General features: G+C 43.8%; 1 protein-coding gene across 1 annotated transcript; it reads left to right on the top strand.

Moving 5' to 3' along the window:
- clvs2 (clavesin 2) lies at nt 1-11,475 on the top strand. The gene is made up of 5 exons (XM_053445743.1): nt 1-389; nt 1,401-1,575; nt 10,225-10,335; nt 10,467-10,699; nt 11,382-11,475. The coding sequence occupies exons 1-5, from the start codon at nt 1-3 to the stop codon at nt 11,473-11,475; spliced, it is 1,002 nt and encodes a 333-aa protein (XP_053301718.1).
- Nucleotides 11,476-22,034: the final 10,559 nt, after the last annotated feature.

Below are 22,034 nucleotides of genomic sequence, written 5' to 3'. Positions count from 1 at the left end.
ATGACTCACCTGCAGGCTGGCCTCTCTCCGGAGACCCTGGAGAAGGCCAAGGCGGAGCTGAAGGAGAACCCGGAGACTTTGCACCAGGACATCCAGGAGGTCCGGGACATGATCATCACCCGACCGGACATCGGCTTCCTCAGGACAGACGACGCGTTCATCCTCAGGTTCCTGCGGGCGCGGAAGTTCAACCACTTCGAGGCGTTCCGGCTGCTGGCTCAGTATTTCGAGTACCGGCAGCAGAACCTGGACATGTTCAAGAACCTGAAAGCCACGGACCCGGGCATCAAGCAGGCCCTGAAGGACGGGTTCCCCGGGGTGCTGTCCAACCTGGACAGATACGGCAGGAAAATAATGGTCCTGTTCGCAGCCAACTGGGACCAGAGCAGGTGAGGGACCATGATTACAGAACATTGAACATAGTGAAGCTCAAACAAGATGTTTGATGATTATGAATTATAATGTCAATAAACTGTATCTATATAGCACCTTTCAAAACACAATTACAAGATGTGCAGGTTAACAATTAAAACAAATTGAAGGTGAACAACAGGAAACATTCCAGAGCAACTTGAAGATCACACAGCAAAACAGAACAAAAATAATAATTACAGAGCAGAAAAGGGTTAAAAACATGATCAAATAAACGTGAAATCATTTAAAAAATCCTATGAGACAAACTAAAAAGAGAAAGAGAGTGCTTCTCTCATTGCATTGCATTGTGGGGGATCTTCAGAGATGATGGGGACATATTATTTAAACTAGAAAACCATAAAAAGTGTATTTTGTATGATTTGGGACTTTGAGCAGTTGTTTTATCTGATCCGATGTAAAAAGAGCAAAGAGACTCAGAGAATAGAAGAGACTCAGGGTTTTAAAATCCATTCTAATGAAGTGGAGTGTTGTTTACGGAATCACACAGTCATCGCTCATTAGGAAACTCCTGGACTCCTTCAGCTGTGCCAGTCTGTAATAAAGTTAGCTATACAGATGTGGTGAAAGTCTTTTCTTCACTAGTTGTGTTCTGTACCTCAGTGTCACTGGGTGTTTTGATCACCTCCCACCTTTAGGCCCACCAGGGTGATGGGAGCTGGGTGTGGGACCTGAACCTCTCAGGGCCCGGTCGGAGTCTTTCCTCCTGATCCAGAACTGTTGGCTGCAGAGTTCTGCGTCTAAGACAAATAAAAAATACAACCTGACGATACAAAAACCACGAGATCGATATGATACCACGTTATTCTCCAAGTTTTTATACCTCTCAACCTCTTTAGGTGTGCAGTCATCATGTGTTGCTACATAAAGAGCTTTGAATGAAAGTTACTAAATAAGCTACCAACTAATCCAGCTGCTGGTTTCAGGTCAAACTCCAGAGTAAAAGGTTTCCTGTGCTTCCTCCACAGATACACGTTTGTTGACATCCTGAGGGCGATCCTGCTCTCGCTGGAATCCATGATCGAGGATCCAGAGCTGCAGGTCAACGGCTTCATCCTCACCATCGACTGGAGTAACTTCACCTTCAAGCAGGCGTCCAAGCTGACTCCCAGCATGTTGCGTCTGGCCATCGAGGGGCTGCAGGTCAGATGTGATACTGTCTGTGGGCTGCAGCGTTTTTTAAACCTGACTCTGTTCTTTCTCTAGTTTTAGTGAACTCAGCTTAAACAAACCTTTATCATAAACCAGAGCAGATTAGGTACAAGTCAGTTACTGCCAAACAACTAGAGATTAACAATCACTACACACTGGAGGATGAAGCAGATAAATATCTTTGGTTTTTAACCTCAACAGGGATGTTGTGTTTCCACCTTGTCTGCTTCTTGGTGGTTTTGTTAAAGGAATGTGACAGATCAGCATGAATCTGGGTGGAAGGATGTGCTCCTTCGGGTTTTCCATAGACGTTACTGGAAACTTGAAATCCTTTTACAGTCTGGGGTTTTATTGGCTGTTAATTGATTGCCAAAGAGACACTGAAAATAAATGTAAGTTGCGGCTCCTTTCCAGATTTATCTCAGCGTCTGAAGATCAGCAGACACGTCCTCCAGCAGAGACTCTCTGTGTTTGTTGTCGGAGGGGAAAGACAGAAATCCTCAGCTCTACTCAACCCTGAGGTTCTGTTCCTCAGTTCCTGACAGAAGGAGAACAAACCTCCAGCTCCCTTCCCATCATCCTCGCTGCCCCCGAAATGTTCCACTTAAGAACAAGTCGAGCGCCGCGTCAAAGCCGTGAGCTTGTTTAAAGACCAGCAGAAGGGAATAATGACATTTCAGATTTGAATGCACACTGCCGGCTGCTGTGTTTTTCCTTCAAGGCTCGTTTGGCAGGTAGATGGTGCGAGAAGAGAACTGAGAGATTTCTCATGGTTGTCAGTTCGGTTTGGTTTTGTTGCTGCTTCCTCTAATGAGAGACAGTTTTCCAGTTTATCTTTCACAGCGCACAGAAAACAGAGTAATGAGAGAAATGTGTCTGTGTTTGTGTGTTCAGGGTTTTTCATGAACACGTCCCCTCAGTTATCAGGACACCAAGAACATCATTATTGAAATGATGGCAGGAGAAAAGGCACAGAGTTGTGTAGATGTCCTCTGGTAACAGCTCCTCTGCTGCTCGTGTGTGTGTGTGTGTGTATGTGTGTGTGTGAGTGTGTGTGAGTGTGTTATGCTTTCTCACCGTTCTCGAGAATCATCTGCCAATTTGTGTTTAGCTCCATTAGTCAAATCTGATTTGACTGGAGTGTTTCTGGAGGGAGGTGTTGAGCGAGATGCATCGAGGTCGGATGATCTCAGGAGCTTGAGGTGAACGACACTGTCACTGAATTCTCTTCCTTTCATTTTCCATATGGAGACGAAATATGATCCAGAGAAACATGATCCAGAGGTCGAGTAGTTCCTGCAGATGAGAAGCCTTTTCCATTCACCTGTTCATGAGCCTTTCTACATTCGGATTCAATCAGAGAATGATATATTGAATTTACATTAAAGTTGCTGCAGCTGGTTATTAAGCAGGGAATGATACAGCACTTTATTATGAAGTGATTCCCAGAGGAAAGGAGACCAGTGCAGAGTGGGTTCTCACGTCTGTTTGTTTGACCTGTGGTGACGAGCTGCTGCACAAAGATCTGTTCACTGGTTTGTTCCCAGTGACGCTCGACTGTGGGGGAGGAACTCTGTGGAAGTTTGTAAGGAACTTAGGAAACAAATGTAAATATGATCCATCTAATTAGTTTGTCAGTAACCAGCAAGATTTAAATGAATAAAGTTTTCCTGTTAACTTTCTTGCACCTCCTCCACTTTCTGCAAACATTAGTTTTCTGCCCCGTCAGCACAGAGTGGAGGTGGGGCACCGCCGGGGGGGGGGGAATCGTTCTCCCTCTTTCAGGCCGAGGGGAATGACTGTGGCTGGTGCCTCGATGTGACGAGTCCACATATAACACATTTCTGACGCTTCTCCAGACACAGATTAGAGCCTGAATTATTGATGGGAGCTGTTAGCCGAGCCCTGAGTCATTCCCCGCTGAGAACCACTGCTCCTCCGTCGGGGCAGGAAACAAAAGGAAGATGCATAATGGATCGATTTGATTTGAATCCATTTGGCAAATAACCCAACTTGGAATCATCAGGGACCTAGAATCCAATTCAATGTGATTTCCCTTTACAGAAACGAGTCCAGATCGAGACATGAAATGCGATGAGGAAGAAAATCTGACTTTGGCCTCAAATAAAATATTAAGACTTTATTTAATAGCTGTTTTTATAGTAAGTGTAGAAATAAATGTTCACGTTCTCTCTGTCGATGGGACTCGAACCAGCTTTAGTCAGATTTCTGTTATGTCACAAGCAGCATGTAGGCCACGTGTCTTGGGATCCAGATTTGTGCCACAGCGTGTTGATCACACCAGAAGTCTGATCCCTGCCGGTGACCCCTAGAGGCTTCAACGCTTATTACAACCACAAATATCTGACTGCTGCTCGGTTTCTTTGTTTTTGTGTCTGACTCCCGACGTCCCAGAATCCTCAGCTGTTAATGAGGATGAACCTGATTGTTCTGTTCCGGGAGCTCTGACGGAACCGAGAGTAAAAAATAAAATGTGTAAAAAATAAAATGAAACGATGACGTGTCTGTCAGATTAGGAGATATCTCCTGTATCAAAGGGTTCATCCTCAGGGGAGCTTGATTGGTCTCAAATTTCATTGTCATCGGCTTTTGATTATTGGTAAAATGTGGAAACTTTTGCTTGAAGATAGAGAAAGAAAACGCCCATAGTGTGCATCTTCAGGGGACCATGACAATTAGAGTTTAATAGACATCTGGAATCAGCTTTTTAAGATACTTGCTCATTTATTAAGAAGAATGGAAATTTAGACCAGAGCACGAGTCAAAAAGTCTTCAACTATTCTCCGACATGATTCTGCTGTATTCCCACCCGGGCTCACTCCGAGGTTCTCTCTGCTTCACTTGTCCTCAGCAGCTGACTGGAACGTTGGCCGTCTCTCTGGAAACATCTCAGCAGATTATTGCAGTTCAGTTCATGTCTGAAACAGGATTATATGGAATTCTTAGACTTCTGCAGTTTGTTTCTCTAGAGCGAGAACCTAAGGGACAGTGATGGACACGTCCAGCTCAGGAGCTGACACAGCAGAGCGTGGTGTCCTCGAGTCGACCCTCAGTCCAGTCCAGCTGTCAATGTGCCGCCCGGCTCTCTGTGCCACTCACTGTATTGTCTGTGGTTTGTGTGTTGGCTCCTCTTTGGATACACAACATGCGCTGCTCCACTTACACACTTACGTGAATAGAACCCATTTTTCTTTATGCTCTTATAAAAGAGATGAGCTGAAAGAGTCTTGAGAAACACAGGAGGTGGGACAGTGAGAGCGTGTGCACGACGGGCTTCAAACCCATCCGGTCCTAATCCTCCAGGATTACACTGTTAAACAGGGATTAAACATTCAAGTCGGCAAAAACCTTATTTTGGGTTGTTCTTCTTTTAAAAGTTTAAAAACAGCTTTCTATTATCTGGTGTATTGCAGCTTGTCCAAACAAACTCAATAAACAGCATAAAAACATTCAAATTAAATTAATCCTTCCTTAAAAAGCAGAGTTTGTCTACATTTACACACGGATCCTTTTTTCTTAGTCATAGTTTATGTTTGAGTCGTTTCAATGACTGTGGAGAAGCTGTTTGTGGAGGCTGCAGGTGGACGAGTGGACGTGTGGACGAGTTGTTTAAACGTCTTGTCCCTGAGATATGAATCACCTGGTTAATGTGGTCTGTCGCAGCCTGAACCCGGCTGACCTCAGATCAGGCGCCTGCCACTCACAGTAATGAACCAGCCGACTGCAGCGTCATGCGTTCAACCTGCTTTTATTGTGAAAGTGACGCTGATGACGTGGAGCTGGAGGAAGCGTCTCATGTCTCTGTGTCGATTTGCAGGATTTGGCTCTAACGTGGTGACGGATCGACCTTGACCCAGAAACGAGTTGATTAGATTGCAGCAGCAGCAGCAGCAGTGATGATGATGATGATGATGATGATGAAGATGATGATCTGGGATTTTGTCCATTAGGCAGTTTTTTGTCATTTGCTTCGGCCAAACCTCTTAATGTTCCCCGGCTTGTGGGTCGAGTCCAGCTTGAGGGAATTATTTATCGCTGTGCTGTTCACTAAATAACGTCGGTGGTGCTTTTAGGAAGCAGGAGGATAATGAGATCGAGCCTTCGTTAAATAATTCAAACTGAGTCCAGGAGCTCGTTTCTGTCACCTGCAGAAATTATGAGTATGATTATGTTCTGTCCCCTGTCGGTGGATTTAGTTGTTAATTAGCAAGATTCCGCAAAATAAAACAGGTCGGATAACCATGAGGCTGATGTGCTGCAGGTGAGAGACAAACCCGGTGAATATCGGTGCAGATCCGGACTTTTCTTCAAACTTAATGAAACCACTCGTGTTTAGAGGAGAATCTCTGTCTCTGCCTGATTGAAGAGAAGTGCTGGATGTGGGTGTTTAAAACCATTCAGGCGTCCTCAGTGTCCTCACCCTCTCCTTCTGTCCCCTGTGGCCTCCCCCCCCCCCCCTCCTCACTTTTGTTTTCTTTACCCCCCCGGCCCCCTATTGAGAACATCATCATCCTCCCCTTCCCCCTCGCCTCCCCCCCGTCTCCCCCTCAGCTCAGTCGCTCCCATCATTGTTCACCACAGACAGTGTTGGCGGGCGGCTGGTGGGAGGTTACAGCCGCCGAGCACTGGAACCACTCTGAGGTGATCATTCATTCTGTCGCACTCGGGAATCAACCGGCAGCGTCCACACCAAACATGTGATCGTCACCGATCTGCAGCTTCTGTGGAAACATGAGTTCAAACAGTGAGTCACAGGAATCATGTCTGGAATCTGCCTTTACTTCAGAGAGGCTGAGAGAAGCAACATCTTCTTCAGCCAGTTGCCTGACGCGATGTGCTTCGTCTTCCCTCCTCCTCCTCCTCCTCCTCCTCTCCCTCCTCCTCCTCCTCCTCTTCCTCCTCCTCCTCCTCCTCCTCCTCCTCCTCCTCCTCCTGATCCATCCCACCCTTGCCACGTTGCCACGGCAACATGTCCGACTGCCACGCTAGCTTGCTCGGCCCTCTCCTCCAGATGGGCTGCCTTTTGTGTGTGTGTGTGTGTGTGTGTGTGTGTGTGTGTGTGTGTGTGTGTGTGTGTGTGTGTGGAGACAGAAGCACATTTTATTCGTCTCTGTCTTTCTTCGTCTTCCAAGATGCTTCAGGGGAGGGGGGGGGGGGGGCTGCTGATCGGTCGAGTGCGTCACAAAATACTGTAAATGCATTATACATTTGTGATGTTTTATTAACAGTGTAAAGGTCCAGACATCAGTTAAAATGCATTGTATTTTGCAATGTTGCAGAAAATAGACACAGAAACAAAGTAAAGAAATAGTTATTTTACATTATGTCATTTTTTTTTTATACATTCTATTTTTACCTCCACAGAGGAAGTTACATTTTCTTCTGCGTTTCCACAAAACTTGTTGGAAGGATTTGTCCTGGGTTTAAAATCCAGGAGTGTTTGTGTTTTTCTTTAACATCGTGATGCTTCTCTACATTTCCCCTGATCCTCCTGAGGATCGTTAACTCGCTACTCACCATGTAGGTCAGCAAGAGAGAAATGTCAATATCCAACAGGGTTTTAAATGAAAACATATGAAGCGATGACACAGAACCTGAAACCGTTTGGATGATTTCCAACAGATGCACACAGCACTTTGACTCTCGGTCAAGATTGGCAGGGAGTGTTTTTCCTGCTCGGAGTCATGACGCAGCGATTAGCAGCAGTGATTGGCCAAATGGCTCCTCAGTGGCTGCCTCTCTCTCCCCCTCCATCGCCTCATCTCCCTCTCTCGCCCTCGCTCTGTGTGTTGGCAGCAGATCTGTTGATCCTCACAATCTGGACGTCCAGGTGAACTGCAGCAAACGCACCCAGCATGAGAAGGCAGGGGGGGGGGGGGGGGGGCTGCAATCTTCATTATTAAATAGAATCAGCTCATTAATGGATTTGAGAAATATGGTTTTCAATTTTAGCTTTAGGTGAACTGGACTCTAAAGCTTTATAAGATAATACTTTAACAGAAACCAGACATTTGTGTTGACTGTGTTACAGCAGGAGGGAGAGCGAACAAAGGTTGAACTGAATTTGTCCTGTGGAGTAAAATACTTGATTTATTAGAGATCTGGTTTCTTTTGAACCCTTTTTATTTGTGAACTGAGGTGAAGCCTGGTTGAAAAACTGGTTTTAACGTTCAGCTCCATCTTCTCTTCGAAGTGGCCTCTGTAAAGAACAGGTCATCACCCGGGGCTACACTTTACGTCCTGAGAGGAGAAGCTCTCAAATGGACGTCGTCTTATTTCTTCTCCTCTCCACCGGGGGACATGTCTGCTCATCGTGCTGTGGATGGGAAGTGACAGCAGCAGAGGACGGAGCTCATCGACCTGACGAGCTGGTGGAGGAGCCCCGACGGAGAGAGACGCTCTACGACCACAGACTCCTGCAGAGCGGCTCACGATGCGAGTCAGAGGTCGTCACGTCAGCTGCTCTGCGAGTCGAGCTCAGGGACTCGAACTCACCTGCACGTTGTGTCTGTGAACGTGGTGTCTCAGGAACGCTCGGAGGAAATCGCCCCACGTCAGAAACAAGCGTCCACTCGGGTTCAAGGATGAACTGATTAGAATTTAGTGGTCGAGGGTCAAAGGGCAAAATACACACAGGATGTATTCTCAGTGTTTCTTTCCTCTGGTCCTTTATATATGTAAACTTTCTGTAAAGTTGAACTCGTATATATATTTTATCCAAAACAATTAGAATATTTAATCTGATGATTTTCTAAAACACTGTAGAAGAATAAAAACCAGGAACCACAAACCAGGAGCTGGGTCCAGTTTAGAGAAACCAGCAACAGGGTTTATGGGAGATTTGAACAAAACGTATCTCAGGACTGAACTGATGTCGTCTTTCAAAACGAATCTTTGCCAATGGACTTCGTCTTATTCTTTGTTTTCTGTCACCTTTCATCTCCGTCAACCTTTGCTGTAACTGAACAAGCGGCCGCGACCTTCAGCGAGAAGCCAAAAATAAATCCCCTCAGTCGCTTGTTTGTTGGAATCGACATTTGCCTCCGAGAGGCCGAACATCAGAGAAGAGGCAGCAGCGGTTTGTGGAACTGATGCTTTTATTCTGAAGCTCTGAGCAGCAGAACAGACACTTTCCTCTTGGTCCTGTTGGTTTTAACCTGAAGCTGCTGTGATTAAAAATCTTTCTTCTTTATTAAAACATATTTTTGACGGATTCTCCTGCAACAGACAAATAACAAGAGATGGAAACATTATTCTTATTCTAAATCCTTAAATTAGTTCTCGTGGTATCAAACCTGAGAAAGATCTCCATCATGAGACATGAAGCACTGTCTCCAAACACCTCTCAGCTCGTGTCCTCCACCTTCTGTCTGAACGTTGTCTCCTCGTCCACACAGCGCTGTCTGTCTCTCTGTGTCCTCCTCGGACTCCGGCCCCTCCGGAGCGGCTGAGGCCCTGCAGCTCGGTTCCATCTCCAGTGTTTCATGTATTATACAGCAGGTCTCTTCATCAGAGTGTGTGTCGGGGGTTCAGAGTCAGACGAGTCCAGAGGGAGTGGAGACGCAGGCTCAACATTAAGAGTCTCAGGATGTGCTCCGTCATATCTGTGTCTCTGGATCAGAGAGGACTCGTGTTCTCAGGACCAGTCACACCCACAGCAGGGGCCGGTATTTTTAAAGATGCACTCAGGCTAGACCCGGCTGAGGCTCAATGAAAGGTCAGGAGGTCATTGAGTTCAATGGGAATCATGAATCATGAGTTTAAACACTAAGGTTCATGTTGATATGGTCAAATACTGTAAGTCTGTGAGGAGCAAAGCGTTTTGTAGCCTCGGCCTGGATGAGTCGTATCGTTTAAACCCTGATGTACAACCTGGACAGAACACACACACACACACACACACACACACACACACACATACACACACACACACACACACACACACACACACACACACACACTGTAATTATGATGATTGTATCCAGCCTCCTATGGAACCCTGTATCCGGCCCTGACTCACTAACCTGTATACGAACACACGATCATTTCCCTCAGGACTCGGCTGTGACCCTGAAATAGACCGAGACCATTTCCTATTGACGATGAGATTAGAGCCCATTCACCGAGCTAATCTAATGAAGAGGGACAGGAAACTCACAGAAGTCCTGATTCATTAGCTGGAAAAGCCTCTGAATCTAAAGTGGCTCTTTGTTATGGGCGACGAAAACCAGTTGAATCAAGATGTTCCCAAATTGACCCTCATCAAGGAGGTTATGTTTTCACCCCCATCTGTTGGTTTGATTGATTTTATGATTATGTTGGTCCTTGTCAGAGGGATCAGATCATTTTGTTCTTCCTCCAGATGCGTCCCTGTATCTGGAGGACGACTTCTTTTGTCTGTGCTCTGCAAAACCATTAAATATCACAGTTAAATAATGTTTTCAAATCTTGCAAAGCTTCTGTTAAGGTTTTCTTTAGTTCAAGGCTGCAGCAGCTTTATGTTCGGGATGAAAGAACTCCTCTTGTTCAGCCATAGTTGGATGTTTTGGCTTATTGGCTCCAGACTTTCTCCTGAAGTCATCTCTGTATTTACTCGTGTTCTGTGTCTGTTTCCAACAGGACAGTTTTCCTGCCCGCTTTGGAGGAATCCACTTTGTGAACCAGCCGTGGTACATCCACGCTCTGTACACGGTCATCAGACCCTTCCTCAAAGACAAGACCAGGAAGAGGGTGCGTCCACTCGCTGGGATCAGGACCAGTGTGTCAGACTCAGGCAGACAATTAAAAATAAAAATAATTTGCTCATTACATCAAGTTCAGTTTAAGTCAGTTTAAGCTGTGTGTTTCCTGTCCCTGTGCAGATCTTCATGCACGGCAACAACCTGAACAGCCTCCATCTTCTGATCCACCCTGAGATCCTTCCGTCGGAGCTCGGCGGTATGATGCCGCCGTACGATATGGGCACGTGGGCTCGAGCGCTGCTGGACCACGCCTACGACGAGGAGACGGACTACTGTCCGGAGTCCTACACCCTGTCGGTGCAAGACCTGGAGAGAGACCTGGAGAAGGACCTGTCCCCGAAAACCATGAAGAGGTGAGATCCTGCACAGCTCTTACCACAGACTCAATAAAGATGGACGACGTGTTTCGAATTCTGTCCACTGTGCAAAATGAAGCCAAATTATCCAGGACACGTGTCCATCAAATAAAACTAAATATTACATATTAGAGTTTAGACATATTATTTCTGTCCCCGGACTTTAAAATGACTTGATGGTTGCATCACAGTGTTTGTGAACACATAACGTCGAGACCTTTGACCTTCAGAGGGACGTCCAGGTCTCTGTCCTCAGCCCGGAGACAGACGGTCTCTCGCTGTGTCTGTGGCTCGATGTCGCTCTGAGTGTGTTTGACATTTTTCTGAGGTGTCATTCCCCCGATAGGCCAACGTGTGGTGTGATTCAGTGTCACAGTAACTCATCATGAGCCCTGTGTGAAACCCTCTGACTCAACAGAGCCTGCAGGACTCCGCTGAGCAGCGTGACATCACTCATACAGGAAGTGAACAAATAATCTGCTGCTAATTCTTTTAGGTTTCAGTTTCAAATTGTGGTTTTCATGCAGCGGAAAGGAAGAAGGCATTGGTCGGCTGTGTTTGAAGGAGGCTTTGAAATGATCTTCACAGTCTCGTTGTTCTATCATCGTTCTCCGTACGTATATCTTGTCTCAGTGAGGACGCGGCCGTGCTAACGTTGTCCTGCTCTGTCCCCCTGCAGGTCTCAGTCGGTGGTGGAGCCCGGCGTCCTGAAACGACCGGACAAGGTCAAGAGTGGAGAGGACAACATGCAGCCGCTGCTCTCGCTGGACTAAACCACACATTTACAGCTCAACAAAAAATAATCCCCCCCCACATCAGTATTCACACACACTGATACTCCACCAGACTAACCTGTGCACACACTGGAAGCGACACACAAAACGCAGCCGCTGGAGTCTTGTTCCTCTTGAACTCGAAGGAGACAAGCAGCCGGAGACCAGTCGGACGTTGTCTCAGACCGAGTCCTCAGAGCTGCTGATGGTGTTCTACATATTTATTTATTTAATTATTTGTCAAGTGCCAATTCCCCAAATCTGCAAATGAACGTCTCTGAACAGTCCAGCCCCTCGGTGCGGACTTTGGGGGGGGGGGGGGGGGGGGGCATTTGTTGCCACACGTGTGCAGACAACACAATCTCCTGCATTTGTACAGTATATTAGTGATGAGGGAAGCGGAAAAGTGGAATATCAGACTCCAAAAGGAAGCTCGGGGGTTCAATTCCCAGGCTGCTGTACAGTGATTTGAAGAAAGCGCCTCGTTGGGGCGTGAAGCACGGCTCAGGATAACGAGCTTGTTCAACCTGCTGGACCCAAACTGGCCACCAGGCGGCTGGTTTACTGGGAGTTGACTCAACTGTGAGGTCGGGGGGGATATTGGCGTCTTTCCTGTAAAAAAAAAACAAAATGTCCGAACCCTCAGCCTCACCCCCGTTGTCTCTCTCAAAGCAAACACCCCTTTACAGTCGGCTCCATATGAATCATCTGCTTCTTCCTTTTTGGCCATTTCCTCCACATGAGCAGTATTCACTCTTTCATTTGGAAACAGTTAAAACTTCCGACTCGTTTTAAAACAGCGATGAAGTTTTTGTTCGGCTGACGATGACCACCACATCGATTTTCGTGTCCAACCAAAACAATGCGGCTACATTTTATTTTACGGAAGCAGCGAAAGGGGAAACACGTCACCCTGTTGCTTTGTGATGAGTTTCTTCTGTTTTCAGCAATAATGATCCTCGGAGGTCTTTTTCCTTTTGACCAGAGTTGATTTACGTTTGTTATAAGATGTTATAAGATTTAAAGAATAAGGCAGTACAGGACCGTAGTAGTATTTAACATTGTTTTGCATGTTTTAGATCATTTAAATCACATGTAAATTATTTTCTAACACACACACACACACGTAGATAGAATTCCTTTTGTCTCATTCTGGGCTGTGATGCACTTTCTTAGTATTTATTTAAAGATGTTTCTGGTTTTATGCAGTTAAAAATTAACAGTATTTATTTGCAGTTTGATCCTCTGGCTTTTTCTCATGTTCAGCTACTGATTGAAAGACGTGTTTGAGGGTTTGAGTGTTCACGTGTTATTTTGGTCCTTGGACGCTTTCAGGTGGAGCGAGGAGTTCACGACCACTAGAGGCGCTATGGAGCACGAGTTTAAATTGATGCTCGTGCCACTTCAATAATATTCCACTGATCCACAGCCGCCGATAGTAACACACAGTTAGTTGTAGTACCTTCAACAACCGGCCCCATATATTCAATCAGAGCTCACTCACTCAGATGTTGTGTTCTTGACCCATGTCCCAAACTTTCACTAGGTTTTGTGGGAAATCCATTTGATGGTTTTTGTGTTATCTCGCTGAAAAACAGGCAAACAAACAAATTCAAGGGGTGACGACACACAAGCTGCTCCACAGAGATAACATCCAGTTTACATGAAAACTATACACACACACACACACACACACACACACACGTTAGAGTCTGAAAGGTCTCCTGACATGTGAACACACCAGACCTGCAGATCGATAACGTCTTTAATTAACATTTACAAAGTGAGTTAGTGGTGAAGCTGATGGATCTGAGGCAGCAGTGAAGTTAACAGCTTCATAAATACGAATGAGCAGGAACATGAGAAACAAAGATCACGTCTCAGCCGTGATCAAGTGTTTTTAAAAAGGGATTTAAACACACGTTGAGTTTAATCTCAAAGCTTCTTATTCTACATATTTAAAGTATTTTATTAGAATCCCAGTTTGGTTTTAATTCATCAGTTAGACGAGCTGCTGCTGAGGTGGAGATGCAGTCGGATGTTTCAAATGACAGAGCCACTATCCACTCCACTCACTGGAACACTTCTCCATGTGAAGCTGAAGGAGTTTGACATCGTTTATTTTTCCTCCAAATCAAACGTTCACCCTTCAGGGTTGGTGTGGCCGAGCTGTTGAGGAGGCGGACAGGCGGGCGGAGGAAGGCGCCGGCTGGCAAACAGACAGCCGAGCGCCGAGAGGCCGGCGGCCGCGTGGCGTGAGGTGGCCGGCCTCGACCAGAGCAGACAGCTGGAATGTTAAACTCTCACACCAGCGTACGTGGCACGTCCGCCTCACTGCCAACAGCTCAGAGGCTCCGTGCAGAGCGGAGTGAGGCCTCGGTGGTTTGAGACCTCGGTGGTTTACTCTCATTCTGAATTATCCCGTCCTCAGCTGCCGTCGCTGCATGCGTCAAACCTGCAGAGATTCCAGTGGCACATTTACGACTTCTCAGTAAAACACTGGTTCCTTCATTGGTTGATTCTGCAGCTGATCGACCTGTGTTACAACTTCACTCCACATCTGACTTTGTGATGGTTTCCTGGTGATTTACTTTGGGAACCTTGTGAGAATCTGCACAGAACGGCTGCTCACATGATCTGATGCTGATAGAGTGAGTGTGGGGCACATGTTCCACCTACAGGCCCGACAGTCCCTTATGAAACCACATTTAAATCCTCTAGATCCACATTATCATTCGGATCTGCAACAAATAACACTCAGTTCTGAATATCATGATGTTCAGTGTGTGTTGAATGAACCAACAAACCATATTTGTCATCAGATTTTTTCACTTGTTGCGTTCGAGGTGTCAGATTCAGTCGAAGCTCTCGGCTGCAGGTCGAAGGTGAAACCAGAGAAACCAACGTTCATCACAAGTTGTAGATTCATTTCTGTGCTTCGACAAATATCTGAGGATTCAGTCGAGCTGTCACGAAGGCTGTGAGTCACACGCAGGCGGAGGAGTAGAGGAAAACACACATTAGCTCCACAAACAGGGAAACACACACACACAGCCACAGCCACACACACACACACACACACACACAGCCACTGTAGATGCTTCCAGTTGTTAGGATATAAAGTTTACATGTAATAAACATCTGTACACTGCTCGAGTTTCTCTGAACCTCCGTCTGAACGATCCTCAGGATTGTTCTGTTGTAAAAAAGGAAGTTGAACCCACAGGAGAAGAGTTTTAGTTTCGTTCTTACAGATCCAGTTTATCCCGCGATGCTTTGAACTTTACCACACTTCAGATTTCTGAGATGCTTCTTTCTTTTCGTCAGTATTTTATTCAAATGGATTTCTACCTTGTTGAGGACACGGGGAGGAGGCAGATCCGTATGTGTTGTATGAATTGTAAACAGATCTATGACGTGAGTCATTCTTTTATTTAAGAAACTCAGCATTTTGAATGTTATTTCTGTGTTGTTGTCTTTCCTGTTGACTCTGATCAAAGTATTGTTGAAGACATTTCACACACTTGACGACATGTGACGTAGACAAAGAGCATATTATCAACTTTTTTACTGATTTCCCAGAGAATAGTTTATGGATATTGATGTAAACAGGTTTATTGAGGAGATCTGATATATGAGTGTGTGTAGTTTGGTGCAGCTTGATTGAATTAGAGGGAACTTTTGGGCCTTGTTGGATATTTAGATATTACATTGACCTAGAATGTCACTTAAAGGAGCTCAAACCTCCACTATGGCCCAACCGTCCCAATGAATTCAACCAAATTACACACAGTCATAGATATCAATTCTCTAGATCAGTCACTTTAGACAAATATTGTTGACTCTGTGTATAATATAATGTTAAGATGACGGAATCAAAACTTACGTAAGAGACAAAAAACATGAATTATTCTTTGGGAAAATGGTGAAAAAGAAAGTTCCTGCACCCAAATTGATTGAGTTCTTTCCTGAGCGTTACCACATCCTTCCTCCAGGTTTCAAATGAATCCATCCAGAGGTTTTTTGTGTGATCACAAACCAACTAACTGGAATGACAACACAACCTCCTTGTCGTACGTCGTTCAACAGCTGATGTCCATCGTGGCATCAAATGTTGGATATTTATGAATTCAAAATAATCCCAGCTTCAGTGTTTCTTCAAAATGACAGATTTTAAATGATTGACTTGATGATTAACTGATTATTTTCTTTACTTGTTGGAATCAAACTCTCCATCACAGGCTTTGTATTTATGACGATTCATTTTCCAGGGAGATGAGTTATAATCTCCACATGTTCAATGACAAAAACTAACGTATTGTTTCTACTCATTAATATCCGTGTTGTGCTTCAAAGACTTGGACGCTGAACCACATGTTTCTGAACGATTGATCATTTCCCGACGGGGAATTCATGACTTTCAGTTGTGATCTGTATCTTTATTGATTTCATATCACTGTTCTTTGATTGTATGGCAGTAGGAGCTGTGGGGACCAAACTCAGATCTGAATTGTGACAACCAGTATATTATAGGAGCAAAAACTGTTCAGTTAGCAGCTGTTAAATGTATAAATGTCCTCAAAGACAATTTGCTGAAATGCATTATGTAAAACAGGCAAAAATAAATATGGACACACGTGGATTTCTCTTGTTTATCATTTATTTGTTATAAACCTTTCATTCTTTCACAGAGCAGCAGATGAGCTGGAGACACCTCCAGAGGCGTCTCACACAAGTGCATGAACGGAAACAGGAACAGAAAAGTCACCACACAAATGCAAAAGCGTTACGATGGTATTTCAATTATTTGTTTGTATTAATTCTTTGTGTATGTGAACAAACACAAAAATATATTTTTTCATAAACGTAAACGATGCTATAAATCTGGTTGAAAATAAATAAATAAGTGCATTCAACTTCTAAACTAAGCAAAGCTAATGATTATTTAGGTTTACAAATTATTATTGTCACAAAGCTGGTTCATATTTCACTTTAAAGAAAATATTTGCTGTTTTTCTTGAACATCAAATGTGTTTTTAAATGTCTTAAACTTCAAAAAGACTGATTTCAATAAAACATTTTGAAAGGTCAATAAAAAAAATACAGGAACAGCTTCAAAGTCAATAGCAAATATTTATTAAATTATGACACAAATCATTTGCAATGTGCTGATTCTACATTTTGCTGAGCTTGAAACATCCGACTGCTCTCATCACAACAACATGGTTCATCTCTGCGTTATGATACATGCAACACGTAGTGTGAACTGTCTCCTCATGAATCACACTGAAAATTATGTACTCTGCTGCACCAAAACAGACACACACACACACACACACACACACACACACACACATAAACACACACAAAATGTCTTTAAAAAGTGATTTTATTTTCTCCTTCGGTCAAATTTGTGTTTAACTCTGAGAGAATCGTCACCAGATGAAATAAACAAATAAAATAAACTATCATCTACACTGTTTTACACAGAATCTGACCGACAGCTGCTTTTTGTGTATTTTACAACTGTCTGTGTTTTTCATGCGTAGAAACAAAGAACAAAATAAACAACCTCAAACTATAAACGTATAAAGTAACTGAAATCACATCCAGCAGCGATTTCATCACATCGTCGTCCTCAGTCTCTTTAACTTCAAAAAGTGGAAGACGTGGAGACGCAGCTTTATACTCGACTACGCTCGTCTCTCAAACACATGAGGTGAAAAATTACACCTCATTTGCACAGTTTTACATTGTGTCCGTAGTTCCGTTGGGACTTCGCCCCCTAGTGAGCTAATTCGTTTTATGCTAACTTCCGGAGGCACAAGGAGCTAACGGTACGGCACAGATCGGAGATCACGATCATCGGGTTGACTCGCATACGGACACAAACCTACGTGGAAACTTGGCGTCAATCATAACAAGTCACACAACTTCATTTTGTGTATTTTTAAATAGATCTGTGTGTGGTTTAAAGGGGACGGCTTTCCGCCTCATCCCCCCTCAACACCACCTACTGGTCGTATGTCAGGACATGTTGTAAATATCTCTGGTACTGTTTCTTGAAAGTAACTCTCTAGCGCCACCAGTGGTCAACTGATCAACAGCTAAAAAAACGCGACATGGTGTTTGTGTCACCGTCAGAGAAACTGCTGACCAGAGATGAAACACCAGAATAGAAAACCTTCAAGTAAATTCTCTGATTGGTGCAAAGTGTCTGAACCCGAACGACCGGAGGGAGAGAAACTCCGCCTCCTAGTTTAAATCCTCTGATCAGAGAAGTCGTCCAGGTTAAACACAACGTTCCTCCTCCATCAGTATTCATGAAGACTCAAGCTTCATTTCCTCAATCAAGATCCTTAATTACAACACAACTCTGCAGCTCTATGGTCAAATTACCACGTGTTACTCTCAGACAACAAAGAGCAGCTGGAATCATGGGAGTTGAACGTTCCAGCGACCACACGCACGCAGCAGGTCGTCAGATCTCATTTGGCCGTGAAACGTTCCTCAGGTCGACTGACCTCAGACCTGCAGGGCGACGCAGAGTCCAGGTCCTGACCTCATTTCCTGCTCGTTAACTTGTAAACTCAGAATGTACGTTCAACATCCACACTCGGAAAGAACCAGAGATTGTGGTCGACGTGGTCAGGGACGCTAGCGGCTAACGGCTTACGGCTAACGGCTAACGGCTAACTGAGATTCCATTATGAACAATGAGTTCAGATCCAGATTCACACCAGTGACTCTGAACAGTTTCTCTTGTTCTTCCTCTCGTCTCCGTCACTTCAGACGTTTCACTTTGCGAACGCACCTTAAGACTCTGGGATCGTTTGAGGCTAACGTTACACAAGTTCAGATAAAGTTATTAAAACCTAAACTAAATTATTGTTTAGTTTTTATATAATCATTGTTATCAAGTACCTGAAGTGAAACCACCTAAAATAACTTAGTTGAGACAAATGTGTCCATAGACTGTAAATAAAGATGGACGACCAAACAGCTCCCCCTTGTGGCTGGCTGCAGTGTAGGTCATTGACTCTGCCTCCTCCCTGTTAGCAGATTGGACATGGACCAAATTCAGAGTCAGATAACACATCAAATAAAATGCTCTGTCATTTCAAGTAGCTTGTTTCAAACTGATTCAAATGTTTACTTAAATGTTACTTGATCCTGAATGACAGCTGAGACTGACTCACGATTGGTCGAGACCTCGTCCATCTTGGTTCACAGTCTGTGGTCTTATCCCGGGTTTAAGTCCAGTGTGAAAAAAACCCTTTGTTTCTTATCTATCTCAGGTTTTCATTCAGTAAGACAACAATATCAAATTGCTGGTAAAGTTCAGGTTTGTAGTCAGGCACTAAACCAGAGCTGCGAACAAGTGAGGTAACACAACATATGAAGCGTCAGGATCAACACACTGATGCTCCAACATGACACGGACGACACTCGTCCTCTGTAGCAGACATCACAGCGTCTCATGAGTTGGTCACATCAAAGTTGTCCTGCACAGAGTCCCTGTCCCTGAACGCACCACGTGCTAACAAACACAAGTGTGTCTCACACACTATAAGAGTTCTCACATCACTTGTGTTCGAATAAGAAAAATGTGTTTCATGAAAGTTTTTATAACAATTAATTTAGCAGCATAATTTTTTTAATAAAACCTTAACTACATATAAACTATAAAATCTTGCTTTTCTTTGTGATATTTCTATAATATTTACAACCTTCAACACTGACAGAAAACATTCTTATCCTCACTTTACTTTAATGATGGCAGCTCTCGTCAGGGCTTCTTGGATTCACGTTAATCTTTCTTATCCTATTCTCCACATTTCTTCTCGGTCTTTTAAGTCTATTAAGTTTGTATCTGTGATAATAAACCACATTTAACTGGAGTCAAGTTTCTCTTTAAACTCAGAAATGTAACTTTCTTTATTTTACATTAAATGTGATCTTCTCTTCTCGGTTCCTGTCTCGTATTAGATCTAAACACACGTGTCATGATGGAGCAGCTCAGTTGATGAGACGTTGGCACTCAGAGACGGGGACGCTGCTCGGATCAACTGTGGGAGCTCCTGGGATTTGAACCTCCAACCTTGACTGATGCTAATCTGTGGCAGATGCAGCTAAAGCAGCAAAATATAAAAATAAAACTGTTCTGGCTCCTCAGCTGCAGAACAACCTCCCTCTGTCCATCAGCCACCTCAGGATCATCTATTAGAAATGCATTGTAATGAAATGGATTTAACTTCTAACTTTTCATTGTGTTATTGTTTTATTTGCTTTATTTTATCGATCATCTTACATGAACTTGTTTAAATTTGTAACTTCACTGCATCTATTTTCAGTTTTTATGCCTGTGAAGTTTATAACTATTACTATGGTTTATTAATCATATTTGTTTCTACATTGAATTGTACAATTAAAAATGCGACATGCTCCATTAGATGAATTTTAATGACATGACATGACATTTTAATTAAATAATTAAATATATTCTCCAAAAATAGTGCTCTTTGTGAAATTAATTAATCGAATCTTTCCTAATCCAATTAATTTGTGGCTAATAATCAAATAAAACCTAAAACAAAGTTACTTTTTGGAGAATAATGTGCATCTGTCCCGAACAATATTAAATAAAAATCCGGAGCTTACACAGGAGACAGAAAATAAAAATAAAAAATGACATGCACCGTGTCACCTTTCAACTCAGCCTTAATTATAAATATACATGTTATGTACATTATATTGATTTATGAATATTCACAGAAATACTGGATATTAGTGATATTGACAGGCATGAAAGTGACAACGAGTTAATCCAAACACAGCGAAGCATCAGCTGAGGGTGAAATCCTCTCATTAAGAAACCCAGGAGCTCGACCACAACGAGAAGTAATAAATACACAAATGAATCAAAGACAAAATATCTCTGTCCCCTTCTTTTTCCGTCCACAGATTCAAACATGTCTCCAGCTGGAGGTGGAGTCATCGGACGTGAGGTTACTGCCCCGCCGCCCTGGCTGCTCGCTGCTGCTGCTCCAACATGGAGCGGAGTGCAGGGGACATCGTGGCGGGGGACATCGTGGCGGGGGACATCGCTGGGGTGAAAGGTCGTAAGGGGTACTGAGCATTTTTACCAGGGACGTAAATGCACTGGAAGTATCGCTGGCCTGAGAAGACGGAAAAACACAAAGATGAGTGTCTCTCATTCGATTCTACTCGGTTCCTTCTTCACCTACAATATGAAACAGTTGTCTCTACCTGGTTTCTTCTGTTCTGTGGCGTCGTCTTCATTCTGCGACTCTTCTGCAAAGAACAGGAAATGAAATCAAATCAGAATGTTGGCATCATGAGTGACTGTGTGTGAGAGAGACAGGAAGACGATGAGGGTGAGTGTCCACATGCATGTGAGGAGGAAGAGCCTGGAGAGAGGAAATCAACCATTCATTCACTCGAAGCTTGAGGGATTTGGTGTTTTTTGGTTTTACCACCAGTGAAATGAACGTCCTGGTTCAGACATGATGTCATCAGAGGTGAAGCTGCTTCCTCTTCCTTTTCCTCTTCTATTGTTTAATGCTCAAGCTTATTTATCTTCTTTGTTCAGATATATACAGTAAGAATGTGAAGCATCTTTATCATCATGGGTTCAATTCCCTCACAAGAAGCAAGGCTGGTTTTTAACTATGACTTCTGAAGGGAACATTGTGATTTTAATGTGTATATCAAATGTAAATGTGAATGTCTTGAAAAATCCTGAAACTATTCATTTAAACTGTGTCAGAGAAGTGTAGAGTCACTCGGGTGGTGGTGGTGGTGGTGGTGGTGGGGGGGGGGGGATACTCCACTGGATGACTCAGTAGGAACAGAACACTGATTCCACACTATAACAGGGTTTGGTTTTTGGATTAAATTTGTCTGGATGAATATTATTGTTGCTTCATGGACGGAAGACATGAATCTCCTCCAGTAACTTGAGGCGGGTTCTGAAGAGTTAATCGTCTCGTTAGATTCTAATCACTGGTGTCACTGGTGTCACTGGTGCAGTTGAGAGGGAACGTTCATACTGAGTTGACCAGAGGGGAGATGGTGAAAATGAGCTGATACCTCAGGCCGCACAGGAAGCGCTCTTTGCTTTGTCTACGAACAACAAGCACACAACGCGTCAGACGGTCAACACGACAAACTGTGTGCGGGCGAAGCTTCAGTTCATAAAGAGTCGGACTCGTTTGGACCTGAACGTGTTTCACTTCAAACCGTTTATGTCCCCCCACTCAAGTCACATGATAAACTTTGTGATAAACTCTCCTCTTAAATGATAAACACATTTATCTGGAAATGTAAAATGTGTGTTTATATAAACAAAGGTCAGTGATATTCATCTGTTCTAAAAGGGAAGAGGTTAAATTATCTTCAGCTTAAAGCAACACTGTGTGACATTTACTGAGCAACAGCGCCCTCTGCAGCCACACATGCTGATTTACTCTGTTGGGCTCAGAGCTCTGAACACTGGATATTTATATTTATATCTATATAAACTGTACTTACTGGCT

Source organism: Pleuronectes platessa, chromosome 17 (assembly GCF_947347685.1).
Source record: "Pleuronectes platessa chromosome 17, fPlePla1.1, whole genome shotgun sequence".
Classification (NCBI taxonomy): domain Eukaryota; kingdom Metazoa; phylum Chordata; class Actinopteri; order Pleuronectiformes; family Pleuronectidae; genus Pleuronectes; species Pleuronectes platessa.
This window is presented reverse-complemented; position numbering and strand designations above follow the sequence as displayed.